The 17,579-nt window shown below is 38.8% G+C and overlaps 1 protein-coding gene across 1 annotated transcript; it reads right to left on the bottom strand.

The window, feature by feature from the left end:
* Positions 1-7,329: 7,329 nt before the first annotated feature.
* On the bottom strand, positions 7,330-17,277 carry fgf8b (fibroblast growth factor 8 b). The gene is given in 6 exon segments (XM_036562365.1): positions 7,330-8,300; positions 8,302-8,403; positions 8,637-8,743; positions 13,364-13,550; positions 16,584-16,620; positions 16,705-17,277. Coding segments are annotated over 6 exon segments (639 nt in total). The 5' UTR covers positions 16,737-17,277; the 3' UTR covers positions 7,330-8,126.
* Between the last annotated feature and the right edge of the window lie 302 nt (positions 17,278-17,579).

Genomic DNA, 17,579 nt, shown 5'->3' on the forward strand with positions numbered 1-17,579 from the left:
ACTGTGAGGATCTGAAGATCAGATGCTTATGTTGGATTATTAGTTCTGATCACAAACACCACTTAACTCATCCCAAAGGTATTGGATGGAGCTTCATCACCCTAGAGAACACAGTTCCACTGCACCACAGCCCAATGCTGGGGTGGCTTTATACCCCTCTAGATGATGCTTGGCACTGGGCGTGGTGACCTTAGGCTAATGTGCTGCTGCTCTAGAGCATCCCATTCTATTGGCAACGCTTTTCTATAGATTACACAAATTACGTGACGACCAAAACTGTTCGCATCAGATAAACAGTATTTAAAGCTCTTATCTTTGAGAGAGTGGAGAAAATCAAGCTCCACTCTTGCTACTGGTGTTCTCAGAACAACGGACTGACCACCCAAGGGTCCAGACTTCAACATCACTGAATGTGTTTGGGATTACTTGGATTGTGAGAAGCAGAAAATGACCTTTTTTTGCATTTTGTGTAAATGCACAGGATTCAGTAAAGCTTCACTGGAACATAAAGTAACATTGTTTATGAAACTCATAGATTTGTTTACTATCAGAAAGGGTCTTGAATGCTTGATTACAGGACCACAGGAGTGCAACACAGAATTAAAAGCTCACGATCGAGTGGCGATTTTGTCCATGAAAAGACAGAAGCTGCTGTGCATCATTGTTCCTATCATGTTGACAAGCAACATTGCGGTCCAAACATCTGCACACATCATTGGAGCTTTCCAGAAACACAACAACTCCTGGCTCACTCCTCCTCTTGCAGTACCTCTGCCCAAAGGTGGTACGCTCCAGTTCCCAGCCATTAGCAGCTTCCAGAATCAACCAATTCCTGACGTCCGGGGGAGACCCTTGGCTTGACATTTCGAAGACGGATTATTCTGAAACTTCTTACACGCCAACATTCAGATCGAGAGGGTCTCGAGGTTAACAGCTGTCTAGAGAGAGGTTCTTATAGATCCTCCAGCCCCTGTCCCTGCACTGGAAGAATAGCCAAGAGCTTTCTCCTCTTACAATGTGGTGACAAGCAGTCTGGCCTGCTGGCTGCCTTTGACTGTCATCTCCAGCTTCGGGTGGATACGGAATGTTTATGGCCTCCATGCTGGCGTTAGTTTCTGATGGAGAAGAGCTTAGTTGTAGGTTCTTCTCTGCTTTTACAATCGTTCACTGAGAATTGTTGATTTCTGATCTGATATCGTGCCATTCGAGTTTTTTTTTCTCTTAGCATTCAGGGCCATTTCTGAACATTTAGGGCCCCTAAGCGACGTCCGACTTGGGAGGCCCGCGTAACTTAATTAGTACTCACTGTGCTTTTCAATACAAAAAAGAAAAAGAGTAAATAAATAAAAATGATGCATAGAAGTTTCTAAATGGTTCTTGGCTTAAATATACAGTGTACCATGACAACTCATGATTAAAAAGTTCTTCTCTATGAAGGAGAAACTTGTATATGTTTCTTCTGTAAAGAACCTTTGAAAAAATGGTAGCACCAAAAAGGGTTGTTATGAGTCAAAGAACCATTTTTGGTATAATATTGAACCTTTTTTGCTAAGAGTATGGAAATATGAATTATATATATATATAAATGTGTGTATATATGTATATATATACCAAGTATATACACACACCACACACACATCAGGCATAAGATGAGGCATGACCACCTCCTTGTTTCTACACTCATTGTCCATGTTATCAGCTCCACTTACTAAATAGGTGCACTTTCTAGTTCTACAATTACAGACTGTAGTCCATCTGTTTCTCTGCAATTTGCAGCCCCCTTTTACCCTTTCTTCAGTGGTCAGGACACCCATGGACCGTCACAGAGCAAGTACTATATATTTTATGTATTTATATATATACATATATATATATATATATATATATATATATATATATATATATATATATATATATATATATAAATTACAGTACTGTGCAAAAGTCCTAGGCAGCTAAGCACCATTATATGAATCATTTATCTTGGAAATAAAAAGTGTTTTTGCTTATAAAATCACTGTACATCATCATTACAATACTAATGAACACAAATGCAGAAAAAACATTTTTGAATAAATACAGTAAAAAATATTTATTTGTTCCCCAAAAAGTAGAACTAGTGAAGTTTTGTTACAGATTTCTCCTCAGTGCCCCCAGCCATTGCACAGATTTATTAAATTTCTTCATTAGCACCACTGATGTACATAATGAATCCAAATCAGATGCTGAATGATTAAAGGGGTTCTTGGAAGGGTTCTTGGAGAATAAGTTTGAAAATAGTTAAATAAACACATTGACATTAGTGTTTTTCTTGCCATACAAATCCTTACTGCCCAGATAAAAACTCTTTATATCACATTTTCTCACGTTTCTTTAAATAATGTCTCAAAATGGTAGCATCAAAAAGGGTTTCATTACTGTTACAGGTGAAAGAACATTTATTGGTACTATATACAACTTTTTGCTACAAATATGGGAGGAAATCTCCTTTTATTTGAATATTTACATTATGTGGAAGTTCTTTAAACTTAAAAAAGATCTTCACCTCTCATTTACAAACATGGTTCTTTGATGAACCAACAATTGGGCATCAACCTTAGGGCTCTCATACCGGTGCTCAGGGCCCCCAAGACGGTGCAGATCTTTGCTATAACCTGACTTGCAACACAGGGATACAGCAAGAATGTGGACTGTCTGGGGGTCCCTGAGGACTGATTTGAGGACTGGTGCTTTAGAGGACCAAAAGGCCCCCTGGTGGTTCACTTATAGCAAGAAACCGCCTTGCTTTCATCAGAAAGCTTATGGAAGTTAGGGAAATTTGAGTATTTTGTAACGGTTCTCAAACAGCAGTTGTTTTGTATTCAACTGTTTTGTAACTTTGTAATTTTTAACCCTTTTTTTTGAACTCCTGACAAAACCAGCATTTTTGAATAACAAATGCTAATCTACTAGCACGGCCCCAGGCAGCACGGCTAGTCGGGACAATGCTGTGATTTACATTGCTTCTCCATCCCTGCGTTGCTTTTCTGACAAACGTGGCTGTGCTGCGCGTGGAGATGGAGAGATTCCAGGGTGGCTCAGCGAATCAGAAGTCGTGGGAAAAGGCAAAAAGAAAAAAAAAGAGGGCCAGCAGGGTTGACGGGGTCCACGATGTGATTTTTGTCCATTGCCTCTTCTTCTCTCTCTCTCACTCTCTCCCTCTCTCTTCCTCCCTCTCCCTAGGCCCCAGCAGTCATGGTTAGCTGCTTCGACAGAGACACTGGCTCTCTTGCCCCTTTTCATCCTCCTGCACCCCTCTTTTGCCGGACATTCCCCGTCTTTCAGACCCTTTTACGTCTTCTCACCCCGCAACACCCCTGAAATTCTCCCTCACTCTCCCGCTCTCTCTCTTTCCCTCCCTTGTGCGAGTGCACTTTCCTTTTTGCCCACGATAGCTGCTGACCCCTCCTTGTGTCATTATTCGGGCCCTGCCATTGTATGACATGTTTCTTTTCTCTTTCCTCCACAAAGGGGGCATTTGATCAGAGGGTTACGGTGCGCGCATCGCAGAAATGCGACTACACGGTGGTAACCTTTGTTCGGGGGCCGCAGTGCTGGGTTGACCTCATCGCTTTCCAAAGCGAAAGGCCTGAAGCTATTCAAAGAGCCAGTCTCACTTGCTGAGCACATTCAATCAGGCTTGGCCAGTCACAGATATTGGTTCACAGTTATCTGGGGCTCACAGGCCTTTTTTTGCCTGGAGTTGGGCTGCCAGGGCAAAAAAAAACCCCACAAAACAACAGCTATACAGCCCTGTAGGTATACTACCTTCTGAATAGTCTCGAGTCTTGTGTGTTTTTTGTTTTGTTTTTTCTTCCTCAAGCCTTTCCTGTTGTGTGCAGAACAGTGCTGTCCTTCTTTGAGAAGCTGTAGTCCTAATTTGTCCAAGTGAGTGGTATCCCCAGAGCTTTTCAACTTTAACCTCTGCTTGCTGTCCTCTTGTTCTTAATGGTGCCCACACACATACAGCATGCTACAAAGAAATGCATGGAAGTTTTACGAGAAAGCCACCCAACGTACACAGCAAATTCAGAGTGGATGCTGAAAAGAAACCAAAGAAACCAAAAGAAACCTGTTTCAATACTGGCTTTAACATGCCTTTGTCCACCTGGCCTCACCATTTCCCTTTGGGGAAATCCCCAATGCCATCTTAAAGACAGTACCAATGCTATATCAGCTCAAGTCAAGTGTATTTTATGAGCCCTTGGAGGGACGAAGTATCGAATGTTGACTTCAGTAGCAGAGCTTGTGTAGAAATCATTGCAATGTGACGCAATTCCCTTATCAAACCCCAAAAATGGCAGGCAAAGCTGTTTATATGCCTTAGCAATAAACTATTTTAAAGTGCTTAATATTTCCAAACCATAACATTCTATTCGTTATGTTCAGACTGCAAACTATTATACATAACTGCTGATACAACTGTATTTACAACCCCCTTTCCAAAAAGGTTGGGATGCTGTGAGGATTGTAAATAAAAGCAGAATGCAAAGATGTTCAAATTATTTAAAACCTGTGTTTAATTGAAAATAGTGCAAAGACAACATATCAAATGTTGAAACTGAGAAATTTAACTGTTTTCCAAACATATATGTCCATTTTGAATTTGATGCCAGCAACGTGTTTCAAAAAAGTTGGGACAGGGGCAACAAAAGACAGGTAAAGTTGTGTAATGCTAAAAAAACACCCGGTGCAACATCTCATAACTAATTAGGTTAATTGGCAACAGGTCAGCTCACCACAAAATAGCAAAGAACTTGGGGATTTCATCATCTGCAGCACATATCATTAAAAGATTTAGAGAATCCAGAGAAATCTCTGTATTCAAAGGACAAGTCCGAAAACCAATATCGGCTGGTCATGATCTTTGGGCCCTCAGACGGCACTGCATTAAAAACAGACACAATTCTGTAGTGGAAATCACTGCATGGGCTCAGGGACACTTCTGAAAACCACTGACTGTGAACAGAGTTCATTGCTGCATTCACAAATGCAAGTTAGAACTCTACCATACAAAGAAGAAGCCATATTTAAACAGGACCCAAAAATGCTGCCGCCTTCTCTGGGCCTACTTAGCACACTTAAGATGGACTGAGGTAAAGAAGAAAAGTGGTCTGGGGCCTGACGATTCAAAATTTGAAATAAGGAGAAGGACTATCTGGCTTGTTATCAGCGCAAAATTTAAAAGCTAGCATCCGTAATGTTGTGGCGTTGCATTAGCGCACATGGGATATATACAGGTTTTGGCAACATATGCTGAAATCTAGACAGCCTGTTTTTCAGGGTAGGCCTCGCTTATTTTAGCAAGACAATGCCAAATCATATTCTGCATATATAACAGCAGCATGGCTACACAGTGAAAAAGTCCAGGTGCTAAACGGGCCTACCTACAGTCCAGACCTTTCACCCATTGAAAATACTTGGTGCATTATGAAACAATAAATACAACAAAAAGAGACCCCAAACAGTTGAGGAGCTGAAATCCTATATCAAGCAAGAATTAAAAAACATTTTACTTTCAAAACTACAGCAATTGGTCCCCTCAGTTCCCAAACACTTACAGAGTGTTGTTAAAAGAAGAGGTGATGAAACACAGTGGTAAACATGACCCTGTCCCAGCTCTTTTGAAACATGCTGCTGGCATCAAATTCAAAATGAACATACATATTTTTTAAAAACAATAAAATTTCTCAGTTTCAACATTTGATATGTTGTCTTTGTACTATTTTCAATTAAATATAGAGTTTAAATGATTTGCACATCATTGCATTTTGGTTTTATTTAAATTTTGCACAGCATCCCAACTTTTCTGGAAATGGGGTTGTACATTATTCTGTTAGCCTAGTTCGCAAGCTAAAGACTACACAGTAGAGACTGGTCACAAGTCAATTCATGCATGAATGCATGAGTCAGCACATGAGTCTTGAGTATTTAATAGAGAATTTTAGTTTAGTCTCGTTATTAGCTGCAGACATTGCATTGTACAAAAGTAAACCCCATTAAAACCTGTCAGATTCAGCAGAGCTTCAAATAATGAGCTTTTCATTTTAGAAAATCTTCCAGTCTGAAGGACAGAACCGAAGCTCTACACGCAGTTTAAAGGAAAGAAGCTAAACAACTTGAAACACTTGGCAAGTCTGTAGTTTACATAGTACCAAAACCTTAAAGAGCCCATGGATATGCTTTTTTACTGATTAGTGACTGATTTTCATTTGTTTTTTTTTTTGTTTTTTTGAGATCTTAAGTTATGTGTTTCATTGTCATGGCACAACGAATACTGTTTTCTCGAGATCTCGAGAAATTTATGCCACTATCATGACATACAATTGAATATTATTTTGATAAAACAATGTCCATTATGTCGGTATAATGACATACTGTGCACAGGACACTTTCCCAATAAACATCGCAAGATCACAAGAGGGCAAATGAAAATAACTTGTTATCACACACAAAAAAAAAATCCAGCTGAAATTTTATTGAGTTATTACTTTTAATCTATAATTTTCTGAAACATTCAGCCAGATTAGCTGGTATCTTCATCTATAACAGCTAGAGTTCTAGCTAGCATACTTGCTATCCAAACTAATCGAACTGGTGCCAGCAAAAGTTTGAAGTTGTTTTGCTACATTCCTTCAAAATTCATAATTTACTGCATGAAGCACTTTGTTCTGCTCATCAGACCATCAGGTTTTCCTATAATGAAAGGCTCATTATTTGAAGCCACACTACAGTAATGACTGTGTGATCGTAGCAAAACTGATAGGCATAGTTACACATGTAAGGTTGGAAATGAAAGGGTTCATTGCAGTCCTAATTTAATCAGTTTTGTTAGTTTTTTCAGGGTACAATATTACGTGTTCTTAATCGAGTCATTCAAGAGCGAATCCAAGTCAAGCAACGAGTCACTGACTCAAGTCCCCAACTCTGCTACACAGCTAGCAAAAAAGAAAAAAAACCTAAAAAGAAAATCTTATAGCCAGACGAAGCAAATATTCACAAAAGTTGTCTAAACTCCTCAAAAAAAAATTATGTTTTGCACTGCAGAGTTTGCATGGCTGACTGATTAGCTCACGGAGGCTAATCTAGCCAAGCTGAAAGGGTTCCAACTGAATACTCTGCTCCTCGCTGTGTCCTCCTCCCCTCATACCGCGAAAGATTACTTGTGTAACATAGGTGTGACTCGAAGTGAGTCGAAATTAGCAATGGCATGTTAAAGTAGGATTGAAACAGGAACCAATCTCACAACACACTCACACTTCGAGGGAAATTCAGAAAAGCTCCAAGAAATAAGTTAATTATTATCTATATTTGTTTAAACAAGATGCAGCATTCACTATAAATGAAAAGGCATACTTTCAGAGACATTTAATACACAATAACTCTACAATAAATATTTCCATCCTTTTTTAAAATCTTCTGATAAAAATATATATATATATTCAAATAGAACATTGAGAGGAGACGGATGCATCTTTAAAGGCTTCATAAATGAATCTGTAAAAGTGCACCAGAGAGGCTGTTGAATCATTATGATTGTGAATACTTAAAAGAAGAGTTTGACCAAACATGCTAATGTGGCTAACAGCGAATGAAAGCTAATAGCCATCAGTTAGCATGACAATCTGCACAATGCTAACTGCTGGCTGTTTGTTTCCATTTATTGTTAACAACATTAGCTTTTTTGACAGAACTATTCCTTCAAAAATAGCTGCCATGTGTAGCTGTAAGCGTTGTGTTGTACCATTGCGTTCCTGGAGATACAATTGCTCATTATGGTGCAACCAATGGCTTCCTCTAATCGCTTTAACACTGTAGTCACTTCAGTCTTTTCTGATTTCAGAACAGTTTTTATTGGGTCTCTTCAGTTTCTTGGGCTTGATCTGTAGATACTCAAAAAAAAAGTCCATGTCCTGCTTCTTGAGCTCTTCAGAAGTCTCTGCGGATGCTGTTCATTAAATTAGATACGCTCAAAATGAGATAGAATTCCAGTTCCGTTTGATTGTTCAAGCTACAGGAGGACAGGACTGAGCTTGAGAGGTCTTTTTAAGGAAGTGTCTCCTGGCTTAGCAGTTCTGCAGGCGTCCTCAGTTAACGCCAGGTCGATGACTGTGTTTAGTCCTCTTGTTGAGCTGATAGGGGATGACGTCGAAAGGCTTGCGCTCAGTTAACAGGTGTCCCCTGGGCAGGCGCTTCATGAAGTGGGCCTCTCGATGGTGCTGCATGGTGCGTGTGGCCTTTTTGGGCCGGCCCTTGCGCTGTGAACGCCATGTACCAGCTTTTGTACTTGGCGTTCTGGAGCGCCGTGTAGTTGTTCTCCAGGACAATCTCGGTGAAAATGCAGTCCCTGCCGTGACCCTTCCTCTGGAAACGAAGACAGTGAAAATATTCAGAGGGCAAAGTAGTTAGACATTTGTTATTTCCCTGTTTTTTTTTGTTTTTTATTTTTTTTAATCGGGGAGTTGCAGTTTGATCTTGTTAAAAAATTTGATCCAAGAACGGGAAGGCAAGCCAGTTTTATGCAAGTGTTTTTTAAAGAAAGTAAATGCATGAAAATGTGTAATGAATCATGCAAAAAAGAAAAAAATATGCCTCACCCGTCCAATCAGCTTTCCTTTCTTGTTCATGCAAATGTAAAAGCCTGTCTTGGCGCCCCGGATGCGAATCCGACTTCCAAATGTGTCCGTCTCCACAACTAGCTTGGCTGAAAATGTAAATAATAGAGTTTTGTTTTTTGTTTTTTTTTTGTTTTAAAGATCTGCATTGGTACATAATTATCAGACAAAATTGAGGATTACAGAAATGAGTTAAAAATAGACAAAGACAATTCACCACAAGGAAGCAGTATTTAAAATTCAATGAATGAAATTAAAAGAAAGAAATTTCAATTCAATTAAAAGAAACTGCTAGTCAGTGAAAGCGACCCTTAATTCAGAGGAGCAACACTGTATTAATGATTTTTTTAAAACAGTTACAGTACTGTGCAAAAATCAGAGAACATTTTTAATTTCCAGTCAAAACGGCCATTGAGTGCAGGTTATTCATTTATTCAGCATCAGCAAAAAGCAGAAACATACATTTAACAGGAAATTACCTGTTTAAAATGTCTACGTTCTAGTTTTGTGCACCTACTGCTACTTTAACTCCTCCGTTCTTCTACTAGACTTAAAACCAGTGAGTTACAGGTGCGTCCTCCCAACAAAAGCTGCTCCCAAAGGAGTCACACACATTATGTTCCCCTTCAAAGAGACTCTAACATTCACACAAGCAACCACTCAACCTCACAAATGTATTTCTCATGTGCATCTAAAATGATTAAAGGAGACATTTCTAACGAGATTAGATATAATATAGTCGAGGGAAAATAAGTCAAAAACCATCCAACCAATGCAACCAACGTCTAAGACTGAACCTTGGAGGAGTGGAAAAATATCCCTGTAAATTTCTTTGAAAAACTAAAAGCAGGACTCCTGAAAAGAATGGAAGCTGTAATAAAGGCAAAGATTGACAATAAATACTGAAAAAATCTGATATTGTATTTAGTTGGCTTCTGTGTAATACCGCTGTTAAATATGTATTCTGCTTTCTTCCTGTCACTGGAAAATAACTTGTTCCATTTTGACAGGAAATTAAATAAAGGGAAGGATGGTCTCAGATTTTTGCACAGTACTGTTCTCACTTTGCAGCAGCCAAAACTCTGCAAATGTGGTGAACTGTGATATGAAACAATTCAGCCTAACTCTGCTACACAACTTGAAATGATGATTTCACTCTTTTCATTTCTTTGCCCTGACTTTCGGGGCTCTTTAAGCGCCTGTCAATTTCAGTTTTGGCAGCTGAAATTTTTCATCTCAAGCCAAAAAGAGGACATGTGTGCTGTAGGTAAATTGACACAATGAGAGCAGTTCATAAACTCTGTGATGTGGACAAAAACTGAAAGAAAAAGCATGTCCAGCAGTGAGAAAGAAACATGAACAGCTCCCTTACGTAGCATCAATATACAGTCTACATTTCTGAAACAAACTTCACAAGCTGGTCATTTCAGGGTTCTGGATGTGGGCCCGGTTTGTGCCATATGTTGTTCATCATATTTTTTCATGGACCGCTGGTTTTATACTCTATTTGCTCTTTAACATTGTGATGTGATTACACAGACTTTTATTGGATTTATTAACAAGCTCGGTTTAGCTAAAACGTCTCGTTGTACCAAGTTAATCTTAAGCACTTTTCTTTTACTCTTTTCCCATTTTTCATCATAACATGCACCACACAGAGTCTACAAAATGTCTTGGGTGATTCCAAGCTTTCTTAACAACATCAATTGCAAATCACTTACTGTTTTAGCACTCAAGTCTAGAAAGTAAATATTCAAGGTTGAGATTTTTTAAATGAACACATTCATGGCCAACAACAAGTTAGTATGATACGAATTATGAGATTTTAAACCTTGGATGAACATCTAACTGTCTCCATTTAGTATAAAAGTAGTTCATACTTTTATTCACAATCAAATTTGGATTTAATATTTTTAAAGGATAGCCCCTGTGACCAAATATGACAAACTAAGTGATAAAAACTAATACACTTTTAGCCACATAGTTTGATCAATTTTTTAAAAAATTCTTCAGATTTATGCTCAGGCATGTTCATAGAACATATGGACCAAATGAACTACACCATTGCAGATATGGACATGAATATGTTAAGCTTTTAAACCTAACTTAATTAAAACACCATACATACAGTTATATGCAAAGGTTTGAGCATTCCTGGTCAAATGACAAGTTATATATATATATATATATATATATATATATATATATATATATCCCCAGTATGTTAAACTCAAATAAATAGAAAATTGAGCACAAATACTTCAGAACATATGAACTTATTTTCAGTTAGAAAGTCAACAATTTGACCAGGGGTTTATGAACTTTTGCAACCAAAAGTAAATCTTTAACAGTGTATATGGTGAATGTAGTATTTTCCTTCAATTGAGGTCAAAATCATATAAGAGTAAGCCTAATTAGACAATATGAGTGTGCTACTATAATTTTATTTTTAAAATAAGATTTTTAATTCCAAATTGGTTGTTCAGACTCTGAACATGTGCAGCAGTATGGTTCTGTGTGCGTTAGTTCTGAAAGGGAGATGATTAGCGGTAAAACGGTGAGGCTGACTTCACCACTCTCTTCATAAACTGTCTCATGCTCATACATTGAGTTGTAAAGCAATGAAAATTCCTCATAAAATGACCCTCCAGTAGGCAAAGTGGATGGATGGCACTGGTGGAAAGATGGCTAGACACTCCGAAATTCTTTGGTGACAGGAATTCACTCCCAGAGGACGGGATCCTAACCACTGTGTTTGGCTTGGAGCAAAACCCCCTCGCTAAGTTGCCCTCAAAACAGGTGCCTTACAGCAGATAGCTATAAAAATCTGGTCTAGTTCAAATAAAAACTTCACCGACTTTCTTCACAACTTCGCCCTATTTACAACAAGTCTTTATGTGAATCACAGGCCCCTACTTCAACCCAATTTTCAGTGCCGTTAACATTTTCTGCAAATGTAATGTACTTTTGGAGTGACCAACCAACCTTTTAATCCACATTACTGAGCCATTTCATGAGAGGGTGTGAGATGGACATTATACATATTTAAACAATCATGTCAAAGAATCCGGTTTTTATTCCTATAGTTTCAATTACACATTATTTTTAGCAAAAAATGTTTGTTCCCACCACATTAACCATATTTGTTTTTTGTGCCAAATAACACAGAGAAGTACAACCCTATCATACTGAGCTCGTGTTGGAGGGGAATGTGAGAGGGAACGTTTCAGGCTAAACTGACCTCCAGGCCTCTTGTTATCAAGACCATTTTCTGATCATTTTGTGTGACAGGGTGGGCATGTTAAGCTTAATGGACCCTTTAAAGTATGGAGAAAACAATAATTTACCAATGTTGAATAAAAGCAAAGCAAAGTCATTTACTATTTACCATGTAAATAATACAAAGTGCTTATATTCCAATATACCATTTTCCTTTACAATTAGTTATATAATCTATGTCGATACACTTTGAATACATACAACAGTACTGTGCAAAAGTCTAACCTAAGCACATTGTTTAAGAGTATTTATCTTAGCAGTGAGTGTGTTTTACTTTAAAACACCATGTATCTTTACAATATAAGCAAATAAACATAAATACAGTAAAAATGAATAAGAATTTCTTTTTAAACAAAATAGCTGAGCTAGTTTGTAGAACAAAGTTTGGGTCCAGATTTTTAATAAATCCATCAAATGGATTTAGTGAATTCCATCACCAGCACTCCTGATTTAACTTAATGAAGTATTGATTAGCCAATCCAGGTGTTGGATGATAACTACAAATATTACTGGACTTCCTCGTGGAGCGGTTTGGAAATGGTTTAATGCACACTGACATATGAAAAATTCCTACTGGCTGCATTCATATTATTTATATTTGTTTTAATATTAATGTTTTCAAATAAACCCTTGCCGCCCAGATAAACAGCCTTTTAAATCTCATTTTCTCAGCTGCGTAAAACTTTCGCACAGTGCTGTGTATGTTCACGTAAACTCGGAAAACATTTATTAGCAGATTTTTGTCTCTTATACATGGTGGGATGAAACAGCATTATTTTCATGCAATGAGTCTACATACTAAGAAATACTGAGGAGCAGGACAGTGTGACCTGTTATATCTAATGAACATGAATATCTGATACAGCTGACAGGTATAATGCTGACTGATGGAGAAGACAAAGATAAGTAACTAGCAGGTTTAACAGTGTAGATGAATGGAGGCTCACTATTTGGCAAGCAAGATGTCTTTTTTGTATTATGCATGTGTTGTACTGCTTATGAATGATTTTAAAGTGTTTATGACCTAACTCATGACCGTTACTAAACTCATTTTGGACCATTCACAAACCCTTTGTAAGGGCAGTCTTGCTGTAAAGTGGTACAGAGAATCGTGTGCCCACATTATGCTGGCGTTCCTGAAGACCCTGTCTGCACATACAGGCTCGTCTCAGGGCTGCAAAATGGCCCAGTCATAACTCCACACTACGAGACTGTTATTAGACGGAGAGCAAACTCAGGAAGTGTTAGGAAGGCACGGCTAAGATGAGCGCTGATGTCTTTTCCAGACTTTCTCCAGAGAAATTCAGAACAATATAGATTACGTTTCAATGTATGTAGGCTAGGCTACTGGGGCCGGCATAACGTCGACTGAGGGAAGTGGTTCACCAACGTGCTCGGCGTGTGAGGCTTCCCCTCAGCGTGTCTCTTACCATGTACGTCCCCGTCCTCGCCATTAGCGACCACCCGCTTGTTCCCCAGGACCTGAACGTGTTTTCCACTCGTCCGGCTGTACAGCTGGTAAGTCCTCGTTAACCTCCGGCTCATCCTGTCAGACAGGCGACTGTGCTCCGTTACATGGTGCTTGAAATTGGGCACCGAGACGGACTGCATGGTTGTCTGAAAAGGTGAATAATTATAAAGACATTAGAAAATTGAGGGAACGTGAGAAAAACCCAGAATAATTCATAAACCGGCAAAATGCTGACGATATATGAAAATGTATCTGAAAAACAAACTAGCCGGTGAGGTAAAATAATAATAATAATAATAATAATAATAATAATAAGTACCTTTATTGCCTTGAAATTTTAAGCTTACTGAACTATTATTGTACTACTATTATTATTACTTTTACTATTTGAAATGTAATAAAATCTAAATGTTAAAGCAGCCTGTTTAACCTACTTCTTAGGTTAAAATATTGAATATTTTATTAATTTAGTTTTTATTTATTTATTTATTTAGTTAGTTAGTTAGGTAGGCAGTTGGATTTATTTATTTATTCATTCATTCATTTGTTTATTTATTTATTCATTTATTTATGTTAACCAAATTGAAATCTTTGGGTGCTTTAACTTAATGAAATAAAAGCTGCATTTTTTTCGTTTTATAAAATAAAAGTCCCACAACGTCACACACTTTCATGTTTCGTGTCATCTTGGGAACATTTGGTCCCCATAAAACGCTAAATACATGACACCCTCTCCAGATGAAGAGGCCCAATGAACGTTCATATGCAGCACAAGCGTTCAAGACTTTAACAGAGCGGCTAAAATGACGTTAATTACTCAAGTCAATTAGAGGTTGCGAAATCAGCCAATCAGAAGCGAGGAGAAACAGCCTATCGCGACATCTCCCCGGAGGAAAGTCTTCGCTCGCCTCGCGGGAGATGTGAGGCCTCTGATAGGCTGCTTTACCGCCAATGATCTTCCACCTCCGTCTCCCTGCGCCGTTTCCCTTAACGACCCTTTTTCTTCTCAGCTCAGCCGTGCGCGCCGTGTGTGCCCACATGTTATTACCATTACCCCTCAGCCACAGGGGGCTTACGTCTTTTCAAGATGTCTGACATTTTGCCAAAGACTCTATAATGATGAGTGAGCGGTTATAATACATTCACTGAACTCAACAACACAACACAAACGAACTAACATACGTAGAATGAATAGCTGCATGAACTAAAGCCTGGACGTTCCTCTGTTCTGTGTAAGGCTGGAATGAAGGCTTTGACCCGAGCAGTGGCTTCTGATTAGTTCAGGCCAATTCATGGCCAATAACTGCGTTTAGTGAAAGCACTAAATGCCATAAAGCTGAAGTGTAGCTTCACACTAGATGAATGTCTAACAGTACTTACATGTAGTTACATGTAATTTTCAAACTTTTATTCACAATCAATTTGAGTTTTTATTGAGATCATTAGTAATAATCTCTCTCTCTCTCTCTCTCTCTCTCTCTCTCTCTCTCTTTCACTTAATGGAGTTTGATATAGTGCAGGGCTGCCCAAATTGGCCCAAGAAGACATTTGTTTTTGCCCACCAAAAGGTCACCGTAAGTCCACCCTTTACCCAAAGACAGTACATATTTTTTTTACTATAAATAAATTATACAATTCTTATATTCCTTTTTAAAAATATATTTCTGAAGTATTTTAGCAGGAAAATGTAGTCATAAAATCAATTTTTAAAAACTATTTGAAATCTACTGATCATCTTTGTTTGTGTATTGTTTTGTCTTTTTGGTTCTCAATCTGCTGTAACATTGTACTTTAGCCCCCAAGACAAAAGGTTTGGGCACCCTGATGTAGTTTGTAAACGTATCAAAACATTTCGTTCACTCCCCAGTCCATACAGTCCATACATGGAAACTCATCTGCAAAAACAGCCCATTTTGAAATCAATGGGCCTCATTCACCAACCGTTCTTAAGAAGAAATATCTTCTTAGGTAAGAACAGAATCCACACACTCAAGAGCACAAAGGTGTGAACAGTTCTGAGGTTTAAGAACACGTCATGAATCTGACGCAGACTTTTTTTTTCTTAGGACCTTTCTCAAGAACAAATTTAAGAAAAACGAAGATATTGGAGAATGAGGCCCACTGTTTTTTGTGATGTCACCGATCCAAAATATCACACCATTCCCATTTACATGCATTCATTTAGCAAGCTGCAGAAGTTTAGCCCTGAGAATTTGCACTGAAGTTATAAGGTGGGTTTCAGCCCAGGCTGCTTTTTGAAAGAGGCCCAATACACAGCAGCCAATCAGAACAGAGATAATTTACATGTATCCCTCTTAAAGGAAGGGGAAAAAATATAAAATACAAGAAACTACAAAAACATAGGCCGTGGGCTCTTTAACAATAGAATTTACTCTTTAGATTGATCTGTTTGATAGATTTAAATTTGTTTTTTTCAGATTTGGTGTTCAGGGAAGCTTAGAGAACATGAGCCAAGAAACATTTATAAAAGAGTCTGAAGCAGCTGCACATGAGCCTAAGGTCACCATGCCCAATTCCCAGCGTAAGCTGGAGGGGTATATTCCACTGTGGAGCAGTGGGACTGTGTTCTCTGGAGAGATGGGGATGAGCTGGAGTGATTCAGAACTAATCAATCCAACATCAGTACCTGACCTCAGTAATGCTCTTGTGTCTGAATACAATCAAATCCTCAACCAAATAAGTCTCTATTAATTAATAAAGTCTCTTGATTTCAGAAGAGACTTTGAAAATGTGTGAACTTTTGGACATACAGCCTATATACTCTTCAAAAAACTGGTTCTTTAAGAGTTCTTTAGTAAAGCGAATGGTTCTGTTTAGTACCATGAGAACCATTTAGTTTTTCTTTAGCTGGTTCTTCAGCTTGCTGGAGAATGTGTTGTAAATGGTTCTACATGGAGCTTGACCTCATTGTATCAACAGAACCTTTTTTAGTGCTTTATAGAGCCATTTTCAAAAAGGTTATATTAAGAACCATACACAACACATTCTCCGTCTGTCCAAAGAACCATTTCACCATGCAAAGAACCAATTAAGCATGGAATGGATCTATATAGAAGTCATGGTTTTAAACAGAACCATTCCCTTTAATAAAGAACCCTTGAAGAACCATGTAAGTGTGATACATGCTTTGGTTTGGCTGCTTGTTTGCAAAAGCTTACCTGAGTGTAAAAGAACAGCGTCATTAATTGGAGCAACCTGCAAAAAAGGGGGTCGGTTGTTAATAAGGGGGTCTAATAGTTATATGAATTGGTGAATAATAGTCTGTGTAGATGTACTTACAGGTAACCCAGTCTAGAAGGTTTCAGCTTCATTTTGAAGTTCTACAGTCTGCTGAAGTTCCCTCTGATCTAAGTCCTTCATGAGTTCCACTGTTTCTGAGAAAGGCGATGGTTCGAGATGTCTACTGAAGTGAAGCCCGTCGCTCATCAGCTACAGTCTTTCTGTCCCAGTCTGACAGTCCATCTGGGAGTCCATGCGTCTCTCCGCGCCGCGTCTCTGATCATCCATTAAAACACATTTGACCACGTTTTACCCCGAAAGCAGATGCTTCGCCATCCGCGTTCACGAAGAACTTAAAAGCAGACCACCTGCGACGAGGGTCCGACATCCAGCGGCTCGTGGGCATTTATGCTGCGCGTTTGGCAGCCTGTGCATTCTGTCCACTTTCTTTATTCACCCCTATAATATATATAATACATCCTCGCGAAGCCAATTCAGTCACAGGGAAACGAAAACGTCACTCCAAGTTTAGAGGAAGGTCCGCGTGCAGCGTCCGAGACGGATGCCTCAAGCCTGACTGTCCATCAGAGAGACTCCAATGTCAAAGCCACTTTTTCACGTGTTCTCTTTCCAAAGTCCCGACCACCCTCCTTCCCCCCTCCCCTCAGCGCTTACATCCCACCTTCAGACTGCTGGTCCACACGACAGCAGAGGAGCGAAGGCAACGGAGTTTTAAAACATTTACGAATTTCCAAACTGAAAATGTGACAAATTGCACCAAAAAACAGATTTTCTGGCAGCAAATTCTCCAGTAATACAACTTTTTATTTACAGGACTTTTTACTGTACAGTGTTTTCTCCAGACCTTGTATTTCAGCTCATATGTGCCGGTTGGCTATATTATGTACATCATGTAAAGATGTAGGCAAACGCCA

This window comes from Colossoma macropomum, unplaced genomic scaffold (assembly GCF_904425465.1).
Source record: "Colossoma macropomum unplaced genomic scaffold, Colossoma_macropomum, whole genome shotgun sequence".
Lineage (NCBI taxonomy): Eukaryota > Metazoa > Chordata > Actinopteri > Characiformes > Serrasalmidae > Colossoma > Colossoma macropomum.